The following is a 25,034-nucleotide window of genomic DNA, read 5'->3' as shown; positions in this document are numbered from 1 at the left end:
AGGTATTCGTTATTTAAAGGATTCGGTTTGACACAGGGTTGTGTTGAGTAAAAATGTGATACGTACATAATATTGAGTTTTTATTTTTGGTGTGATAGCTATATATGATTTTTAACGATTTTTGATCAATTATTTTTAACACGGGACGCAAGTATACTACACTAAAATGTAAGAAAATTATATTAAATTAATATACCTGACGCAACTCTAGTCAAAATGAACTATAAATTAGAATATTATACTTGATAGTTAGTATAATATACTATACCCTTTTCGTGGACGAAATTTACCCCGGACGCCACTTATCCACCAATATTTAGATGGTACGCAACAAGTAGTCCATCAAAACATTAATTAACAAAATAATTTATTGGGTTTCCTTAATAATTGTTTCCTATTAACTTATTTTAAACCTTATTTCATAAATAAAACCAATAATTTGAAAAAAGCTTCAATAAGAGTATAATATCTATGAATATAAATAATTATTTAGGTGTTTTTTTTCATGAGCTGCAGATATTAATTATTAGCATAAATATTATTGTTTATTATAATAATAATATCATAATTTTCCATACATTCTTTTTCTTCTGTAAAAATAATTTTGATTGAATAAAACGCATAGTTTAAAAATTAATATTTAATAATATTATGTTATTATGAACCTATACCGCTAACTAGATGAATTAATATAGAAAAACTATTATCTATAACTGCACTATAACACCTGCTCATATTAAATATGAAATAATCCTAAAATGTTGATTCCATTTTTAAAACTACTAATTTAAAATATATTGATGTGATAACACACCTTCTTATAAGTTGAACATGTTAAAATGTACATATATGTGTGTATAAATATATTATTATATTATCATACAGCATATAGAATAATATTCATGGTGCCTGTATACAATTAGTATATTATATGATAAAAATTACAAGTTATAAAACGTACCAATTAGTTTGCAATTTTTGGCATTCTGGTTGTATACAGAATATTATAATAATATAGCCTGTGGCCTCCATTTTGAAGGAGTCATGAAGAATAAAGATATCTTTATATTCTTCATGGTAGGAGTAAAGATATATAACTTCTAAACACAACACAACTTGTTTGTTGAAAGCCGTAAATGCATATTATAATACTACCTATGTATGATATTATTATTTACATTACTATATTAATATAATATATCTCCTAAATAATGTCGTATTATGTTGAAAAACGAGAACAATCACTATAAACAGTTTACACTTCACAGTCGTTATCACAGAAGCCAGAAGCGTTTAATAAATACTATTCACATGTACATGGTAGGTACACCATATTACATTATATTATATTACGGCATTTTCGGATAAATGTCCCAAAATATGTAAAAAGGACATCACGAAATTAACTTGTCATTATTTTACCGTGGGTTCTAACTAACAGGATTAGGTGTAAATACTCGTATTGTAAATTTTTAGATTCTGAGCGAATAAATGAAGAATGTACCCATTGGTTTTACGATATTATTACGTTGCTTTTTATTTTTATTTAGTACTATGTCTTTTATCTGCAGTGGGTGGAACTGCTTCAAAAGTCTCATGTGATGTTGTCATACAATTTGAATTTTTATGACAACAAAACTGTAATGTCTAACCATTCACAACAAGATAAAGCGTATGTTATTATACTTATTTTATTTCATATTAGTTAAAAATATAGATCTTATAAAAAAAAGTAAAAAAGGTAAAGTTCCTGACAGAAAAATTAGATTTGTCGTAAATAAACATAACGTTATAGACTATATTATGAAGTATTCTTCGATCCTTGTATAAAAACAATATTTTCAATAATATAAAAACATGTAGGATTTATACGAGAGTAGGTACTAAATTAAAATAATCACCCTGTACATAATAATCAATAACAATTTATTATACTGATTTCCATATTCAAGTAGGTATGTTAAATTATGAATTCCATACACGATATCGTTTTGGGTCACTTATATTGAAGAAAAATACATTACAATGAAATAATTATAATAATAGTATGTACCGCGCGCATTAACTGAAAAACAAAGGAATTAACATAATAAGAGTTAAAAGTTTTAAGACACCCGATATTCCAGCGAGTATAAAAAATTTGAAAAAAGATCGAGGATAAGCCACGGACAATGTTCGATACACCGCGGGTTTATGAGAACAGTACCTACCTATATCGACGAAAAGTCAAAATCATTATAGCGCGAAAATATGTATTTTACATGTCCGACGAAATGTTTTTCACCGCCGCCGGGCCCAACTTAATAGCTCTATTAACTGACTAGCACACGAAAACCGATCGCCCGCGATATCTTAATTTCTTCGGAGATAATATCATCTGGGTGGGGATTGAAAAAAACACTACTAGTCTGGAAGCCATTTCGTTCCGGGGTACCAATTACGATCGCTGGTGATAAGTTTTTTTGGTTTTTGTTTTTTGTTTTTTTCGTACAGCGTGCGATATATACAACGACCGAAATGTTATAAGATTTTTGTCTCGGAACACATTGACAGTGTGCAGTATGTGTGTTGAGAACGGTCCGTAGAAACGTAAAGTACCATTGGTATGTGCGTGTGTTCGGGAGGATTAATCCTCGAAAAAATGTGTTCAGCGTACACCAAATCCGCCGTTAAGTACGATAGACACTGATCTCGTGACATTCGAAGCAGTAGGTTCCTATGTGTATTTTTTGGACTGGATTATGTTAAACGTTATTAATGTGTCCACTTTGTTTTGCATTTCCATACGGTCATAACTAACATAATATTATGCATGTCAATCATCCGAGTATTTTGTTTTGAAATAAGTCGTACAGTATTATATTATATGGTTTCTTTTGAAAGGAAGGTATAGAAAATTAATTTCTTACGTGTAAAATGCTTTAATAAAAGGCATAATATCATATGATAAATAAATGCTGCTTATATATTTTGTATATTATATAAAAGAATGAAAGTAACGATAGAATTACGAAATAATAGTAATGGTGGAGGGAAAGGGTTGGGAGACTAGGCCTGTTGAAAAAAATCAGTATACCTGGGCTCTTTCAATATAATTTTAAATCTATTTATTATTAAAGATTCATAAAGATAAATTATGATCAAAAAAACGTATCAAGACTATATCCGAAGACTGAAAGACAAGATACTTATTGTAAACCGAGATAACACTACCTATTGTATAAGTAGGTTGTACGCACCTACTTACGTAAATTATTGTATTACTACCGTTTCAATATTAAGCTACCTATTTGATCTGTATAATTAAAGATAGACTTCCTGACACCTGAATACCTGATTAATAAAAGTAAACAAAGTATAATTTTTATATAATTCGATTTGAAATACAGAAGTATCTGTAATATGGTAAAGTCTCTTATAATATTTGCTTACTGTATATATTCTTAAAAACTTAAATAGGTACGATTACGGGAGCTATTATAATATAAGCTAACGTGTACATCAAAATATGTGAAATGACGAAAGTTTAAGCAACAAACAACCACTGCAGTATAATGTAATGAAAAATATCCTCTAGTTACATCATTATTTTGCAAATTTTTTTTCTCTGGTGTGTTGTGAGGAGGGGGAGTAGAAAACGAAGATTTGAAAAGGTCGAAAAACAGTTTGTGGCCGCAGTGACCCCTAGACAAAATCCCGAATACAAGCCGGCTGCAGGTGCGCGCGCATAACGGAAGGCATATATAATAATATAATATATTGTGTGCCTATGTGCGGTATATACGAATTGCACGGATGATGGTCTCCGGCTGATGGTCTCGATAGTCAATACTACAATGAGGTATTTATTTTTTTCCCCGAACCGTTCTAAAAAGTGTGCACGCCTAGTTTTCCGGATATTAAAACAAACCATTTAAAACGCGACCGGTTCGCATGAGGTTACGAGCGCGCATGTGGATCCATTGCCCAATATATATATATATATATTATTATAATATACGGTGGTTATAATGGGAACGCAAACAGCCGCTCTATAAAAGTGCGTTCAATAACGTTTCCGCGCTATTGAACCGGACGCAAATCGATAGGTACATCGGAGTACAGTACAACACAATAACGATATCATCTACGTACTTCATAACTGTATAGAATAGTGAAACGACTATTATAGGATTTGCAAAATTGTGTTACGATATACGCAGTACTTATATGTCCAGCAGCTGATTGCGTTAACGATAGAGCGAAATCCTCCGACGCTAAAGAATATCGAAAAACCTATGTACAAACAAATTGGAATCCTCTAACAAATAGGTAATCCCCGAAAACAAAATAGCCCCCCATCAATTTAGACCCCTCAAAAATAACCTCGTGAAAAAATAACCCTAAAATAATATACGTAACTCAACAATAGTGTATACATCACAAATATTAACGAGATTTCAATGAATGCCAATATAAGAACAAACCGTTAGTCATAATACACTTTTTTTAAAATGTGAATAATATTATATTATAAATAAAAACAAATTTCATAATATTTATAGTCATAATAAATGTATATGAAAATGTCAATAATATACCTTAAGTAAAAAAACTATTTTCATATTTTCACACCTATACTATACAGCGGACTAGGTTCACACTTATTTTTCACATGGGGTTATATTTACTGGGGTTCTTTTTCGCAGGGTTATGTTTTCGCGGTGTGGTAGTATTGTATAGATGGTTATTATTTTGACAGTAAACACTTGTTATCTCAAAACTTATTGTAAAAGGTTTATGAAAATATCTTTTTTAAGACAATAACTGCAAAACAATTTTTTAAACATTTATATTTTTATATTTTTTGTCATTATTCGTTTTACTTTTTTGAATTGTAAGATACATTTTCAATTTAATATTTCTAAGCAAAATATTTTTCTGAGTATTTCAATAATAATATATTATAAAAATCGAACTTCGAACAATTGTTTAAAGCTTAGTAGAACAGGGTGAAGTGATGGCAAAGCTGGGCAGGAACTCCGTAAAATGCTATTCCGCTATTATTATTATTAGTAGTAACTAACTCATCTCATCTAAAATTTTAATACCTATATCACCTATGTAAGTAATTAACTGGTCAATTGAAATTCTACTTTTATATAAGGGATGGCCCATGTAAAACGGAGGATTTCTGTATATAAGCAAGCACTAAGCAGTATCTACTCAGTTATTTTTTAAGTTGAAACAATTTTATTTGCATATTTTATTGGCCAATTAATAAACCATCTGGCTCCCGCCTTTGTACAGAACGAACCCCCGACAAAGTGTAGAGGGTGAGATGTGCATTCCTGAAAAGCCTAGGGTGATCTGCTCGACCACACAACTCAAGTCGTTCGCCACAACTTTATGAACAGATTTATTGCGTCGGGTTATTAACAATATAGATGGTCACCGTGTGGCTGACGTAATTTTTTAAAAATAAATTCACAATAGGTATAATAGGTAATTGGCTAATAAAATATGCAAATACATTTGTTCCAACTTCAAAAATAAGTAAATACCTACTGCAGCTTATACAAACATAATTCTTTTTCCGTCGACACTGCTCCGTATATTTAAATTCTCATAATATGAAATTAAAAATAGGTAGGTAGGTATAACAATAATATTATATTGTCGTTCGAAAGAGTAAAAAAATTAAAAAGATAAGAAACGGTGAGAAATGTATTTTTTTTCACAATGACTTAAAATTATCTTAAACAAATATTTCCAAAAACGTTTAAACAAATATTACTCTTCGGGCCGCCGTTGTAATAATAAGAACGCATTCTTAGCCGTGCAAAACGTTGGCCGCTAGTAAAATATCTCATATTCATCTTTACCAGATGAGCAGTATGTAATGTGTATACTTTTATAACTATATTGAGATGAAACAATAACGGCGAATAATAGCGTTCGTGAACATTAACACGTTTATAAAACGGTGTTTTACCCGATTATTATTGTTTTGTCTTTTTTTTTAGGTTTTCAAAAAACGATTATTTATTATATTATATTACCTATACCTATATATGTTACATTTTTTTTACAGCTTTGGAATAATTAAATAACCACGAGGTACAGAACATTACATAGATCCGATGATGGTGATTATATGATTGGTGGTGATCGAGAGAAATATTAAACATTTTTTTTTTTATACATTGAATATATTTAAACTGAAATCTGTATAAAAAATAAAAATAAGATATGAATCTACACATATGCTAATTATATTCGACAACAATATTTTCCTTTAGAATTATAAATATACCGTGGTTAATATCTTAATAAAAAAATAGTATACACGTACAAACAACTATAGGTAATGATTATCATAAAAAAGTATTGGCAATAATTTGTTATATTTAGCAATATTCAAATCAAGTCCTTATTAATTTCGAAAATATCAATACTGATAATAGTAATATCGTATTTGTACTATTTGAGTAACTTTTTGAATCATACATTATTATTTATTGGGTATACAAAATACGGTTATGATTATTTCCAATGTATTCTAATAGTATTCAGACTTCAGAGTTATTCCACTATAGGTAACAAAATATTTAAATTTAATACAATTTTAATAAATAAACTCCTTAATATTTTAATACAGCATTATTGACATTCTGAGAACCATCAACCAGCGTCAAAGATCATATAATAAAATGTATTAAAAAATAATATTAATTTTCAAATTAGACAACAAAATAAACTCGAAGGATCAAAACATGTAAAATGCAATAACAATTATTATTTACAATACATTATACGTATCACAAATCTACTGAAATCTTGAAATACTTAACTGTATAGGTATATATATGCATATATTATATTTTGTTGTTAAAATATATTTAAATTTTAAATATTATAATATTATAAGTCTTCAAATGTGACTCGTTCGATTAATATATAGGACTCAATAAAAAGTCTGCAAGAACAAAATATTTAAGTCTCATTAAATTAAATTAGTAGGTACCTAATAATAATATGTATCAATCAAAACAATCTACGAATAGGGAATACAAAAATTGGTTTTCAACACATAGAGAAACGAGAAATAGTACAAATGTTACAATAATGCAATATTTGTCAAGCTAACAAAATATTACGTCTACTGATCGAACACGCATATCCGCAGAATTTACTTATCAGTTATCATATCTAGCTAAGATTTAAACTTAGGACAATCAAAAATAAATTATTAAAACAACATCACTTTTAGAAACCTAACTCAATTACAATTCAACTCATACATAGGTAATAATATAATACAATGTATAACCGTAAAATGTTAAATAAAGTTCACTCAAAACATATTATAACTGTGATCTAGTAAGATTTTTATCGATGTTATTTAAGTAGGTCTAACCTACCTATTATGTTTCACTTAATTATTTCAAAACCTCAACGACCTATTCATAAATACACACACCCATAATATAATAATATGTAAACTAATATAGTATAATAAATAGTATCGTACACATTGGCGATCGCATTTTACAATTCATAATTAATATATTATATACATAATATATATAGGTACGTCATAAAATATAATATATATTATTTTATTGTAACTTAACCTACGCATAATAATATGTGTGATACGCAATGTTTTACATTATAATCTAACAATAGGTCTCATCAACGGATCAAATACCGCTGAAATAACGCGACCTATAATTATTTCGCATCGTCGTGAGTTTTACTCTTCTTATTCTATACGAGGTTAACTTATAAATTAAGCAATATCAATCATCTACTGACACTCCTTTGTTATGATCGATGGGTACTACTGGAAGCATGCCAGAATGCAAAAATAATATGATCACAATAAGTCAAAAAAAATTTAGGTACCTACATAATATGTATTTTATTTTCAACTTACCATCACGTCTGTTTCAAAAATCTTTGTTCCGTCACATGCGTATTCGATTTAATGATTACATTTTGAAAAAAAAATCTCTTCGAAATGACTCCAAGATAAAATATCATATCTATGAGAAAAAATACTTCATGAATCCATCGTATATTTAAGTTTATTCACTATCCAAAAATATGTCTATATGAAAATCACTATTAAAAACAAAATATGTGCCTAACTACACTCTGAATCTGAAATAGAAAAAGATAGTAAAGATTAAAAAAATATAATATGAACAATATTGCCTTCCAGACATCTAATAAAAGTATGATAAATATTTTTATTAGATGAAAATAACTCGGCTATTTTATCTGAAATCTTTCTTTGCCTGAAGTAATAATTTTAGAAACTTCAATAAAATTATAGAAAGTCATATTACACACAATATTTGCATTTACTATAAATATATTAAACTGCCTCTATACTGTATAGTACAGTGTGTTAGCATTGTTACAGACTTATACGTCTTAATTAATTCTTCCATAGACGACATTGTTTACGATAACTATGAGTACTTATAATTAATATTACTTAAAATAAGACGTTATTATTAAAATCGTGAACGATAAATAAAAAATGATGTTTTTTTAATAATAAAAATATTTATAGCAACATAAACAAAATCAATTACTTACACATTATTGAACACAAAACTATTCAGTTTAAGATTTAAACTTGACAATGTTGTTTTTACAATGACAATAAGTAAATTAAAAAATGTTAATGACAATTTTCAATTTTGTTTTTAATTAACATAATATTATAATAGACAATAGTATCTATCTAAGTAATAGTTGCATACAATTATTTATCAGGATATTTTTAGCCATGTGATGATAAATAAATACCTAATTGTATAATATGAACATTGAAACATTAAGTAATTATATTACCGTGGCAACCCTAAAAGCGAACATACTTAATAATTATAATATATGAAAATTAAAAACAAAATATAATAATAATACGAGTGTTAATAACTGCTGCCTACAGATTTTCCAGTGAAAAATGTTTTTCATATTCGTATTGAATATTATACCGTTTTTATTGACTCGTCACGTTGTTTCTATGTCAATAATTTTAGACGAAAGCCCACTATATAACGAAGATTTTCAACCATTGCAAAATCACACGGATTACCTGGAAACATTGATGACAGTTGACGAGCATGATTTATTTGATTTATATGCAACCCGAACATTATTGATTATTGGATACGTGATATTGTTGTTCATCGTAATTTACGTTTGTCACAAGACTTATAAGAATCGGCCAAATATCAATAGTTTATACGTGAACACCAACACGGTTGCGCGATGAACCACGATTTACATATTTTATAAAATGTATATGACGTACATGTTGTAATAAACCTATGTAAAAAAAAAATAAAAATGTGCCCATGTATAAAATGTAAATATTTACCTATGTTACTATTTAATCCATCGGTGCATATTACCAAGGAATATGCAACTAATAATTATTACGAAACGTGTGCTTTATGCCTATTTAAGACCCTTGACATGTCATTTTTGCCACGCAGCAAAACACAGATCGTATTTCCTCATTCGATTCATCCATTTTAATCCTAAACGGTGGTAAATAGCTGAGGACTCAGCAACCCAGTTTACAAAATAAATTATGCAATCGCACGTGATAGGTTTCGTATTATGATAATGTGTGTACAATATGACAAATGTACCTCTATAGATTGATTAATTTCTAGACAAATGAATAATTTATTTACGGCCCTCTGCGCTGTTTCCTCGCGTTTGATAATAATACATTATACTCGTATAAGCTACTGGTCCACACTGTATAGTGACTTGTTTATAAAACATCATATTCCAGTAGAGTACACAATTTTGTTTTGAAATAAGTGTGCATGCACAAGACAAGTTGCATACCTCTTATATGGATTTATAGAGAGAAGTTATACTATTATTTATGTTAACTGATCCTTGAAATTAAATTTTTATGCGATCACCTCAAGTCATTAAATATTAGCATAGAATAATCAACAAAATAACTTTAGGTTTACGTCTTTCAAAAATTATCTCAAGTCGTTATTTTAACTACACTGCTACACGACTACGAACAGCCAAAGTATTTTCAACATATATCCTTGTGTAAGTAAACATCATTATACATTTATGATTAAAATGTAACGAAATAGATATTTCGTGGCAATATAGTTATTATGGTAATATCCAACAGCATACTCCTTCTGAAATTCAGTCAGCACTACACACACGTGCAACATGTGTTGCGGAACTACTACTGTCTGTGGCGCTACGACTACATAATATTATTATTTAATCCACTTTCGAACGAACGTTTTAATCAGAGTACGACGACTAGTGTATAGTAATAGTACATTGTACATTAGAGAAAATATGAAAATACCTTTAAACGGCGACGTTTTGTGATAAAAAATCTATATTTAAAATATATTATAGCTGCTATTGCTTCGGTTAGCTCATAATATTATTTTGTAAAGGACAACAGAAACGAGAGAGCTAGTCGAGGAAACCGCCCAAAAGTAGGTATACGCGTTGCTGTATGTAATTACGCGGTTCCATGTTCACACCTATGTAGCTATGGATCATTAAAAACGTTACACTATACACTATTATTTACAAGCCGGTTGTCGATCGACCGTTTACTATAAAGCATTTTAAAAGTATTTCTCTCGTCATTTATTGTCAATAATAGACATTATAATTTTGTTCTGATCTCGTTGCAAAGTACCACGACCATCATATAACCCATAAATGATGAAAACTAATCCAGTTTTTTTTCAAGTTTTCAATGACCTCATAATATTTTTGTAAATATAATAATAAAAGTATTTACTCAACTGGTTTACTAAACTAAAACTCAAGTATGATCAAGTTTATGGCTTAATAATTTATTAAGATCTGTAATAAGCCGTAAAAAAAATATCTTCCAAAATTATTAATATTTTTATAGCTATAATATGCTTTTATTCTGTAAACCACTCAAGTCAGTCAGTAGAGCCACGCATATGAATACTTTAAATACATATTTACCGAATATTATATAATTTGATTGAGGCACTTGCAACATACAGCTTATTAAAAGCTATACATAAACTATAAACATTAAATAATTGGACCATTTTTAAATACAAGTTTTCTTAAATTTCATAGTAGATATTATACGTAATTATTTTATAACGATTCCAATTATTCACGAATAATAGTTGATAGATTTTAAATATTATAAAAACAAAAATCCTGTGGAATTGTATACGAAAATATGTCTACAAAAAACCAATACCTACCATGTATTCTAATTTCTTCGGAATATTATAAAATATAAAACATTTACAACATAAGAAATGACTAATAAACAGTATGAAAATAACTCAGTCATGCGCAAAAGCTTTTTTGGTCCACGACTGAGACATAATCAGAACTAATCTGATGATTTGTAGGCGGTACCAAGGTAATTAGTTGCTCAGTCATCGTCTATAAGTTAAATGATTCCCAGCACGTTCTCTGGGGTGAAAAGGTGTTTCGTATCCCGGAGGGAAAATATATACTAGACACCTTATTTTCCTTACGTATAATAACATAATAATATCCAAAACACCGCCACTCAAGATGGTACGCACTATACACGCATTAATGTGTGTACAATCCGTTAAATATAGTCTACAAACGATTCGGAAAATACCGACTTTAGCTTATGTACGCTCCAAGACTCACGAGTAATATTATAATATTCCAGTTGATTAATAGTAAAAAAAATAAATAACGACAGTTTCACTAATCACTGAAAAAAAGCATTCTCGCGGGAGTTTAGTTAATTTTATGATGGCTTGATAAAAAATATAATGTATACAGAACCAGCTATAGTTGATATTGTTGTGGTATCCAACAGATTTGTAATTACTTAATAGTTTAAACCTAAATTATCTTTCTACTGATTGATTCGTAATAACTATATTTACAGCTAAAATATCAAATTAGATATGTATTCCTAATTGAAGTAATTGATGTATTTTATAAATAAAATTAATATCATACCTCAAATACAATTAAAATAATAACTTAACTCTATACTCAAAAGCCAAACTCCAACCTAGAATATTCAATGTTTGTGATATATGCTATTGGTATAATTAATAGTATAATATTGGTATTATATTCATAAAGTACCTACTAATTAATAAAAAAAAGTACACAATATGTATTCCTCGTAGCCAAATTCAGTCTATTTCTCCCCAAGCTCATTTCCAACTCCTTTGATTCGTTCCTTCTTCGCTAGCAGAATTCTACATTCTATAGTTCCAATATGTTTTACTAGAAATCGAAGGTGCAAATAGGAGGGATCCTGGGGCTAAGCCCCCCCCCCCCAAAAAAAAATGTCCGTGGCCCCCCTCAAACATTTCTTACATTTTGTTTTAAACTTATTTAATATTATCAAAGTAAGGCTTTAGCCTCCCCCCAAAATCTCAAACGCTATTGCGCCTATGCTAGAAACATTGCTATTTTCATATTCCTATATTGTACCTATATTATCCAGTTCTAACAATCTTTCTAATACAGAATACTACCATTATCCATTTATTAAGATTTGCCAATGTGGCCCTTTCTTTTTCTTTAATAATAAACAGACATATCCGGCCATTCTTCTGTATTTTTATTTTTATTGTCACCGTCTTACTTTTATCTTACTTTATAAAAACGCATGTCACTGCTATTAATGTAAACATATTTTATCTCTCTTGTTATTGGGTTTTTTTTACCGCAATATTATCTAACAAATAAATCAGTATTCACTCACCTTACACTGTCCTTCCACACATATGAAAGGTCTTGAATAGTCTGTTCCGTTGCAAGATGTGCCATCTGTTACCTTCGGTCTTAGGGTAGCATAGAAACGATATCCTATTGCTCGACAATTCAATGCACATTGATTTGTGGCTAAAACATTCAAATCCAATATATACATAACTATATAAAACTATAAAGTATTGCGATTTTCATAAAATAATATAAGATTGGTGCCTTTTTGTATTTAATACCTACCTTTATATTTAAATAAATAGAGTTTCAAAAGAGTTGTAAGAGATTTTATTATTTAATATTTATAAAATCATAAAATCAATTTAAACAATATTAAATTGGAATCTAACAAATTTAATTTGCAAATAATTATGTAGGTAATCTATCAAAAAAAAAAAGAGAATATAATATTATTAATTATTATTATAGAAGCATCAAAAGTCAGTCTTGATTTTTTTTTGATAATACTATTAATCTTTGTTGTTTTCACAACGCATACCTTATATTTATTGATTATTAACCAACTAATTCATTTTAGGTACATAATAATAATTATTATTAAAAACTGATATTTTTTTTTTGTTTTAATACGTCATAATTAATTTATAGTTGATTTTAAACATAGAATTTATTTTTAAATATTATGATAGGAGCTAATCATGATAAAAACAATATAAAAAATACCTTAAATACTAACCTTGATAGTATGCTGACCATGTGTATTTTTGACCGTTGAATAGCTTTTCGTTGAACGACGAACATTGAGTTTCCCGAAAATCGGTATTATTTAAGCATGGCTGAAAAAAAAAAATTTGGTTACATATGTAGCACGGGATTTCTGACAGTTGAATAGTTTAATACGATACGAATATTCAAAAATATAGGCTAACCATCATATTATTCGTATTTCTTATTTAAAAAGAGTTACCTATAATGTTCTATATAATCTTATATAGAATCCAGCATCAGTATAATAAATTTTATATCCAGCCAATAAATCGTCATAACTGATCCACCACGAGTCACAACGGTCGTGAGCCGTTTTTCGTGAGGTACTCTATATGTATGTACATTTAGATAAACCCACCAGTTCTTATTTTTACCCAAACTTCAAAAATGCATTTTATCTGTGAGTTACGAATTTAAGACCAATAGTGGCATGGAGTGCTAAGCCGTAATAATAATATGTTGTTCTACAAGCAGACGGCAGCTGCAATTATAGGTACCTATTATATACGTGATTTTGTGGGGGGGGGGGGGGGGGGGGAATGAAAAATAGTCGGATGAAACGAAATGTTTCCAGGCAAGCTGAAATATTATATTCAATGGATTGCATTGAAAACAACCTAATTGTCAACCGCATTGTCTCCCGCTAGCATACACATTATATTATACATTTCATAAGTACCTACGTTCTTCTATAAATGCCCGTTGTGAAATGACAACCCAGTTAAACACGCGTGTCTATATGCTCGTGAGTGGTTTTTTTTCAAATAGGATCATCCGTTTATCTTCGCCGCCAACACGCGTATATACTTACCTATCTTTACCGCACGGGATCGCAATTTTTTCGTGTGTGTGCCTCCGCTAGCACACGTTCTCCGGAGCTAATACGCACATTGTGTTTGTACAATTTAAAATTATTTACGAACGTACAATAGTATATATTATTATGGTTTACCGCGTTCACTTTAAAGTTTGATCACACGTGTTGAAACTAACTGTACATTATTATATAATATAATATATTCCGATATTGTATTATTATTATTATTATTATTATTATTATTATTATATTATCATTATTATCATCATCTATATCTGCCGCCAGTGTATACACGGTCGAGTTTACGGTCCCCCATATTATATGATTGCCGGGCGTAAGGCACATCGTTTTTGTCGGCATGTGAACCTCTTGTGTTTGAATTTTTCAATTTCACACAAGACGGCTTTTTATTAATATATACGTATTATTGAATTTCCTATACTATTGGACGTGATAAAGATTGGCGTGTGTCAAACACCGAGCAGGGAGGGTCGCACGACGCGTACGACTTATAAAATGCCGTCAACAGGACCGAACGGGACTTGATATTAAGCATTATTAAATGACGAACAGCGCTGGAAATGTACAGATTATACTGCATGCGGCGGGGTTACCGCATCAGTACCGCGGTATGTGTTAAAGATAATATTAATGCGTTTTTTTTTTTTTAAGAAAGTCCGTGATGCGTTTAAAATATGTCTATCGGGTGCACCTAAAACAAACTGTAAGTAGGGAACTATGGGTACGAGAGAAAAAAAGAACCATATTTATTCGTGTTATACTGTCACGAAATCCATTCTACGGTAACTCCCAAGATATATAATATGGTCATTCGTGTTTATATTAATTTTAAAATGGTGAAGTAAATAGTAATAGTGAATAGTATAATAATAACTCATTTTTTAACTCAAGTTCTACGTAAATATATCATTATTTAACAAAAAAATCAACCATGCCTTATATTTGCATTGGTACCTATGCAAATAATAGTATATATATTATCTTACCTATATATATAGTGCGTGTGCCACAACTAATATGTTTTTATCAAATTAATTTATATCTAAATAAAATAATATTATAAGACAAATTTAAACCACATGTGTGAAGTAGATGATAGTCTATAATATTATATTGTAAACTATGTGTAGACTCATGACTATACTTACGTAGGTATACAATATGTGGTACCTTCCAAATTCTAAATGTCAAGTAGTGTTTTAAAACCCTACGTGTTTTCTTTAGCTATAAACTAGGTGCTTTATTTTTTGTTTAATTTCAATAGTAGTTGAAAAAGGGTCAGATTCTTAACTGACCTTTTATTTTTTTTCACAATGCATTTTATCTAACTTATTTATGAAAAAGTGTAATTTCATGATTTTTATTTCTATGAAAATATTTCATATACAATATACAATATACAAATTATTGAACTAGACATAAATTCATGATACATTTATTATATTTAAATAACATATATTATTATGATATATAAATACTATCTAAATATCCTACTTAGGTATAATATTATTATTATGTATAGGTACTAATGTAAACTATATGAACGGTTAGAACTCAATTAATTGAAATGAAAAACAACACAATTGTTTTAAATCGGATAATGATAAATCAAATTATAAGTCCAAATAGCTGAACTATTTATCTCTGCGTTACATCACGTTGTTGTCAACGATTCAGAAGATGCAGTTTTGGCACCCCGAATGGATCCACTGTGTTGTGTGTACTGCAGCACACGAACAGAGCATCGAATGTCCAGTCATTCTGACCAATATCCTAAGCTCGTATTTTTTTTCCAGTGATTAAAGCCCTCCTACTGTTTCACCTCGGGTCAATATAAACACACGAAAATACTTTGATTTATTGTGTTGCCCGCGTGGATGCGCCGAACGTGTTTATTATATACGAGACAAATACTTTATTGATACGGACGATACGGTAACAAGCCGGTGGTGATTGTAAAGGTTATCGAGGTACTTATTGAAAGTCAACAACCACATTGCATTGTTACCATATAATTATTTGTAAATATATTATACTCGCATTTTTTTCGCCTCTCCGATAATTACAATCAACTCGTAGGAGTCATAACTCTGTGTATACAAGATCGCCGTCGCATCACGAAGCACCCAGTTATTAATTTAATAAGATAGATAAGGACTTGGATATAAATATTATTATAATATATGATTGTCCGCTTTCGGCTCACCTGTTTATTACAAACGTGGTATCTAGTTTCGTCTGTTTGCCCTCTGCATTTGTTGTCCGCGTCAGACACTCGTTTCAAACGTTGTCTCTTGTAAAAAACAATCCTATATGATTTGAACAAAAAATAACAATACATTAAAATATATAACATGAATAATATTATGAGGCTGTTTGTCTTAAAATCGATAGTTTCAAAACTTGTCAGCTAAATAAAGTTGTAAATTGAATAAATATTGTTACTAAAAAAATGTTTCAAACTGAACGTTAAAACTTTGTAGCTCAGAAATATAAAAATTATTTTATTTTTATAAATATTTATTATGTTGTCCATGAATACAATTGAATAGATTGTATTACGAATATTGTTTAGTAATAACTCAAACACTAAGTTTAATTTACATTAACATTATATCTACAGACTTCAACTTAAAATGAAATAAAAATAAAAAATATATAAGTATACAAATATATGTGTGCAATACTACACGCGTACAAATGAATACTAAAAATATTCGAAGTACAAAATATAAAATAAATAATGTATAGATTGTGATTTTTAACAAGTAGCTAAAAAATTATACCTTTGGTTAAAAGTATAATAATTAATCTGACGACTTGAATTACATGTTATCATTAGATTTCTTGACATTTAGACTTTAGACAAATTATTAAAGACATTTAATAAAGAGCTATATATTATTGAATCGATTTTTAAAGGTATTAAATGTAAGACTTCTTCATACTTGAAAAAACATTTGCAGAAAAATATTTGTAAGTGATTTTGCTAACTATAATATATGCTAAGTACCATCCACTCCAGAACATCCCTAAACTGCGCCTATATACAACATATCGAAAAAATACAAAAAAAATATTATATTCAATCACGGGTTCGATTTAAATAAAAAAATGTATAATATCTCATGACATGGCGTTGGCGCCTGACGACAGACAAGATCCCTTTGGCTTATAAAATATATTATAATAAAAATGCATTAACGGATTGACTTGGGGTGGATACATGAATTAAAAAAGGACTTCTTAAACTTGTATATAGTTGTTATGTGTGCCGTATAAAATGTTTGAAAAAGTTATATAGTTTTTTCCCAGTATATGCTACATTCGTATAAACACTATAAAACTAATTTGAAATTTTGTGGGGAGTGTATTTTTTCTTTTTAATAACGATATCACTGAGCTACTCTGGAAGGTCAATACTCGGATAACGCCGACCGGTCGGATGTGGAATCACTTTTTTAAGTGGCCGCCGTATTAAAACGTAAAATCGTATATGGTTTTACACTACGAAAATAGAACGAAGGGAAAAAACAATAAGGCGGGCTTTATAAGTATTACCCGGCATATAGGCATAAATAGGGTGTATCACGTGACGTGATATACACGCGTATTAATGACAGTAATGTTAGGTTCCAGGCAATGGTTTATTATATTCGAACCGGCACCTAAACGATCAATTAAGGAGGTGGATCGCCATGTTATTACAATCTAAATGCCATATAAAGTGCCGGAAAAATGTAAACATAAAGTAAAATTATTAGTATAGATGACATTCAATGACCTATGTACTTATCTGTGCGTCGTGTAAACATATAAAAACACCTTTAAAATTCCGATAACATATTATGCTAACAATCGTACTATATATACGTGTATGGAAATAATATAATATTATATCATGTGTATATACTATATACTTAAGTCCTCTGACACGAAATGACCACTATTTGTATCCATCCCCTTTTATTTATCCATCCATGATCCATGTATTATAATGGGTGATAAAATAAATCTAGTCGTTTTATTGGATTCATTCTAATTTAAGGATAATTACAAAAATATTTAAATATCCTGCATTTTATCAGTTAGCTTTAATATGATGTTTTCATTGAAATTATCATAATATTCAACCCAAATCAATAATATTACTGCAGTATCAAAAACAATAATTAGGTATATATAATATATATTTATATTTTACAGTATACATTTTATTACCTACAATATTACTCTTAAATTACGTGTATTCTATTTAATTAAAATAATTAAAACAACTACTACTATATTATTAGGTACTGCAGTAGATATAGGTATATTGGTATATTATGTGGAATTTTTATAATATTACCTTTCTACATCAGTTGGTTTTCGAATGCATTGCCTCGTTTGTTTGGTGACGCCTAGGCCACATGATGTAGAACAAGGAGTCCACGGTGACCACGGAGACCATTCTCCCCAATCTTTCGTATCATTTGTTATCCATGTAGAATTAATATTGAAACCAGTGACATTGTCATTACCAAAAATCTATAAAACATATTTTATTTTAAAAATTGTTAATATAAAATGTTTTTTTTTAATTTTATTTAAAGTAATCCTTGGCAGTAGCTTGCAGCTGGGAGAGATTTTCAGATATGTATTTACATAATATGAAGTACATTTAAATGGATACATGGTTATCGAATAAAGTTTTTTAACTAAAGTGTGAAACTTGCTTCGATAAAATAACTTGCTGACAAATGACAATATTATTATTATTTTTATTTAAAATAAATCATGATCAAATTTCTGATAGTAGTTAAGTTTATAGTTAACACTTAGTAAAATAATTTTAAAATGCATAATTTTAAAAAATATTTCTGGCCAACGTAGATCTGTACACATCTAAAAACAACGGAAATTATTACTTAGTGAATTTGATTATGTAATTTTGTTACATTAATTTATAGTTATATACTTATACTTATTATTAGATTCATAATAATTTACAATGTTATGTCAATACCAAATTATTTTTATTTTTTTTTAATGAGAAAAAATTGTATTATTTATATTTATCAACTAATTGCATTAAACCATTTTTGAAATCAATTAAATAAATGTATATTAAATAAAAACAATGTTATTTGATTAACCATGAAGTTAATAACAAATAATCTTACAAGGTTAAATAAATAAAAATATTGATCAAAATATTTAAGTAACTAATTTATATAAAAAAAAATAATTTACCTATATGTATATTATAATTTATAAACATTAAACTTGTTAATGTTAAAATGGTTTTTTATTTATTATTAATATTAATTTATACATAATAATTTCTAAATATGTGTAAGTTAATATTAACAAAAACATTTCTTAATATATATATTGTTTTTTGTTATTTATAAAACAAAGTATATACACTTTTAAAACCGAGTATAGTGTACACGACGGTTGCCTGTAAGGTGTATTATAATAGTACTGCATACGATTTAAAAACAAAAGGGAAAACAAACATCAACACCTCTTTTATCCTTAATGTTCTATTATCTATACCTATGTACACCGTTGCGTTGTATAATATAGTCATCGTCTTACGTCTCTGCGCCTAATTGAAATCATTCAAAAACCAATTAAACTATTGACCGAGCGCGCGTGGTAAGTGCGCGTAAACGATAAATTTACCATTTACATTCAGATGGGTGGTTTTATTTCAATAAATATGCTGGGAATCAAATATAAAATAATAAGACTTTTAATTTTTTTTCTCTTCCTCCACGTTAAAACTTTAACATAATAATAATAATATATACGCACAACTAGACAATATTGATTAGTTCCAATCAACCGAATAGGTATACACTTTTACACGAGTCCTCTGAGCACACGAGGACATATATACACACGTATATAACGCATATATACGCACGTGTACATATATATATATATAATAATATTAATATAAACAATGTGAACATCGGGTGTGGGCGTTTATGTTTATTAATGCGCACGGACACGACGGCTCACGGTCCACCGATCTGTCCCCTAACGAACAAGGTACCTCGTCGTCGCCGATGGGCGCCTGCCTGCAACTACTCCAGCAAGACGGCGGCGGCGGCGGTCGCGCGTACACGTCCCGCAAACGAACGCAGTAAATACAATAATAATTTTATTACATATTATATTATATAGGTACACCGCTTGTAATAATCATATTATTATATAGTATGATAATGCATATTATAATATATTATTATAATGTTATGCAAACCTTATATTATTATAATATGTCGTTTTTATTTTTCGTACATATTAATAATATATAATACGTCTTGTCAAAACACTACGTCGTTCAAACCGTGCAGAAAGAATGCACGCGATGATAAGATATTATGTAAAAAGGAACTCGTCACTCGTGCAAGCACCGCACAGGTACACGCGTCAAACCAAGTCAAACCGACTTAATATAACCACAGTTATAGGACGAGAGACCAAAAAGGCGAATTAATAAGAGTGCAGCGCATATGTCGTATAAATGTATAATATTATTTATTATAATGTGCCAGTGTTGTATGTGTCATTAGGCGGATTCGGATACGGGTCAACGATCAACGACGCGACATCTTATAATATTATATACTATTAGCATTCTGAACACTTCCTGCAGTACACGGATCTCGCAAATGATATGATGAATGAAATATTGAAAACGTATAAAACACAATCGGGATGATGCTTTTTATCGAGTACCAAAATTGGAGAACAATGGCCACAAACGCACAATGATGGAATAAAAACAATGAATTCGGCGACAAAAACCTCGTGGTGGGAGGAAGTGTGCCACTATAATATATAGGTATTATGATTTTAAACGCCGGTTTGATAGATTTCAATATATAGGTACGTTAACCTATTGTCAAGGTCTAGGCGCCATCGTTGATATGCGAATAAAGTGCGATTGCAATTTGTTTAAAATGGAAATTTAAAATGCTATTTTTAAAAGATTTCCTAAAACTTATAATTATAAATATTATTTGTAGCCGCGTTGGTACTTTTGCATACTGATTAGTGATCACCTTGAACAATTTTTAATGTTAGTAATCTGGATGATAAAAAAGTTTTGTATTCTTATAGAAGAGTATATTTTAAGACAAATTATACTTTTAGAGGGCCGTTATCTTTGTCTTCTTACAGTTCGAATACATATGTTACATAATAGTTACTTAATTTACGTTCTACATTTACAATAAAGTTGTGTTATTTTATATTTTAAGGTAAATTTACCTTTTATCAAACTTATAAAGACAATAACACTATCCATGCTCTCTCGTCAGATATTTTTTTAAATATTTTAATTTTAAAACGAGTTTAAGTTTTTTTTAACCATGTACCTATTATTTACATATTGAAATATTATCTGTTTATCTATTGAAAACAACAAAACTATATTGGAAAATATGCGGAACCGCCATAAATTTAGTATTTTATGTTACAGAGACAACGAATACGTGTATATATAGGGTCCTCTTACATTTGACGGTTAAAATAAAATAGCAAATACGTATTATATTATAGATATGATAAACCGATAACAGTTTTGTTTTTATAAAGAGTTGTTAGTAAAATTGAAATAATTTTTTGCATAATATGTTACATGTCGATGTGAATTTTATATTATAGCAATAAGTGTTATTTAAATGCAATTGTCAAAGTTAAATCTGATCGCCCGTTTAAAATTTTAACACTTATTAAAAAAATAATGTACCTATTTTTTAACACGTTGTTTTCAATAGAATGAACGTATTTTAAGAGTTCACGAATCAATAAGTATATATAATATAATAATAATATGTAAATGTTAACACTTTTTTTTTCGAATTTTAGACTGGTCCAAAAATTAAATAAAAATTTGCATACGTTATAAAAACGTCAATAACCACGCTATGAGTCTATGACACACCCTTCGTGTGTAAACGAAGTATGTTTTTTTTTAATTGTATCGAAAATAGATGTGTCACCGGTGAAGTGAAATTTGATAAATTAAAAAGAAAAATGCTCTGTTATAAATGGAATCATAAGCGGACCTGTCAACATTGACAAACTACCAGTCATGGCTCACTGGATTGACAAAATATAATAGGAACAAAAAACAACATTGGATCCGGTCCAACCTTTTAATACGAAATTATTCCGCCCAAATATCTGAGTAATACGCTCTCGATACACGACCATCTCGCCGAGTCAGATCATTTGAACTGTATTAGGTACTCTATAATAAACCGAATTCCGTTTGGCCAAGAATACACCTACCTATACCGCAAAACTCGAGATTATACTCTTATAAATAACTCGATACTACAAAAACGAGCGGGCAACAAATAAACTTTCCTTGAACTTTTAAATTAAACAAAACTAAAAATATATTTACATAGATGTATTTTTAGATACCAACTTGATTTATAGTAAATAATTTTATCGGAGTGTTGAGAAAATAAGATTTGAATCAATAATTAATTTATTATTCATCACTACCCATATACATAAGCACGCAACATGTAAGTGTGTTTGGTGGTAGAATAATTTGTGATATTGTTTTATATGAAACATATTATATTCTTTAAAACTCATTATATAAAAGAATATTGAAACACGCAATATGAGTACACGGATTTACAGTATTATATATTAATTTAAACAAAAAAATTATGAAATTTATCGCGATTTGTGATCTTCTGATATAGGTAATCAACTAAATTAGGTGTAACCAGTGTAAACAAAAATATGTGAAAATTCAAGACTTCAAGATTGTATAGAGTCATTTCAAGTTATACATTTCTCTATGTGTATACAAATATGTAAAATTATGTATATATTATATTCCAAAAAAAACATGAAAAAAAACCTTAAATCCACACGGAAATATACATAATATTACGAATTTATCATGGTAGTTGTATATGTAATCGTGTATACCTATAGAAGAACTATATAGACGTAAAAAAATATACCTAATTAGATTAGCATAAGAGTAGGAAGAATCTACTATATTAGCAATAGGAGTTTTGTATATAATATGTATACTAATATGAAGATATACAATGATAGGTATATAATTTATTTTTCATGTTTCTGTTAAATATTATCAAATTGTCAAAATGCTACGATTAATTATTATTTGTATTCAAAATTAGTTTAAAAAGGAGAATCCCTAAATCGAGTTATTAAAGCATCAACATAATAATCACGATCGGTTTTTCGATTATACCTAGCAAATTAAAACGATTTTTAAGAAACGATATGATCGCTAGCGGTCACTTCTTTGCTCGCCTTCGTTTCCGTCTTCCTATGTGCCCCGCGAGAGAGATCTCCGACCGACCTCCGTGGACGATGCAGCATCAAAACCTTATTACAAGCATGAACTAAGTAGTTTCTTCTTAGTTCATGATTACAACTAACTCAATGGACTTATCCGAAGAGCGTTATCGAGACGGAATCGTCATGACAACGAGCGGCAACCCACGTGCAAGGAACTCTTAATAACTGACGGTAATGAAGAAATTATTAAAAAATAAAATAAAACCCATACGCCCGCAGCGCGAAACCTGTAACCGCGGTCCTGTTGTGGTAACCGACCCCCGCGCCGCGAGCCGAGCTGCTGACGACGACCACGACGGTTAAATTAGCTTTCCGCCGGGGCATAAATCATCCGGACGACTCAAAATACGAGAAACGTAAACAAATATCGTGTGGTGCGCGCGGTGTGCACACATTTTATTTCCAATCGTATTATATTATTATTGTATATTATATTTACATAGATACGTTTTCTTCTCGTTTCCGAAACACGTCGTAGGTTTAATGACGAGCGCGTGAAAATATTATAACGATTATAAGACGCTCACGATATTAATTATTAATATTATATTCCCAGCGTCCGTCATAATATATTACTCGGCGACCGAGTGTACGAAGCGAAAACGCACGGATAGTCTGTGACACTTTAATCGTATATAACTATAGTTGCAGTTCGCGTGTCCGTCGAGATTACACTACTGTTTGGACATTAATCGTTTATGAAACTAATAAAATGCGAAAAATCCGTGACAAATTGAATTGAATGCGAACCAGAACACGAAGCTATATTATTATATTTATATAAAAAAAAAAACAAGTAGCCGCGATGGTTCATTTGCATAATACGCGCTGCGCCGCTGCTTATATACGGAGCTCATAATGATATACCTACATAATATTATTATAATGTCTTAGACGGGGTTATTCTAAGCTACTGGAAATGAAGACCGATTGTTTACGAATTCGATCGTTCAAACATGACCACGTTTAAAAAAGCTGTTTGACTACCTAGGTATTAAGTATACGTGTATTACTACAATTATTATGGTAGGTACCTACATATTATATACGATGAATGTCCCATGCGATCAACTACGACATTATTTATTTTAATGGGTTATCAATCAGTATATTTTACTGAAATATTTCAACGGTTTCAGTTTAGGAAATATACCTACCACGGTTGTGGCCAAATAAGAAAACATTTGAATGAATTTGCATCAATCAATATAATTGTTGATAGTATTATAAAAAAATAAACGATTCCTAGTTGTTATGTTACAGTCTAAGTCTATATATTAGGTATAGTTCAACAGTCTGAGCAGACTCTAACTTCCGCCTATATGGAAGT

At 29.5% G+C, this 25,034-nt stretch overlaps 1 protein-coding gene across 2 annotated transcripts in view; it reads right to left on the bottom strand.

The window, feature by feature from the left end:
• LOC100164541 (thrombospondin type-1 domain-containing protein 4) overlaps window positions 1-25,034 on the bottom strand; it is a 67,146-nt gene that overhangs the window by 30,982 nt on the left and 11,130 nt on the right. For both annotated transcript variants that reach the window (XM_016804714.2, XM_016804715.2), the window contains exons 3-6: window positions 18,693-18,871; window positions 16,548-16,650; window positions 13,472-13,571; window positions 12,773-12,912 (exon numbers count right to left, since the gene is read on the bottom strand). In XM_016804714.2, coding sequence (XP_016660203.1) covers window positions 12,773-12,912; window positions 13,472-13,571; window positions 16,548-16,650; window positions 18,693-18,871 — 522 coding nt within the window. The remainder of the gene's footprint in view (window positions 1-12,772; window positions 12,913-13,471; window positions 13,572-16,547; window positions 16,651-18,692; window positions 18,872-25,034) is intronic.

This window comes from Acyrthosiphon pisum, chromosome A1 (assembly GCF_005508785.2).
Source record: "Acyrthosiphon pisum isolate AL4f chromosome A1, pea_aphid_22Mar2018_4r6ur, whole genome shotgun sequence".
NCBI lineage: Eukaryota > Metazoa > Arthropoda > Insecta > Hemiptera > Aphididae > Acyrthosiphon > Acyrthosiphon pisum.
This window is presented reverse-complemented; position numbering and strand designations above follow the sequence as displayed.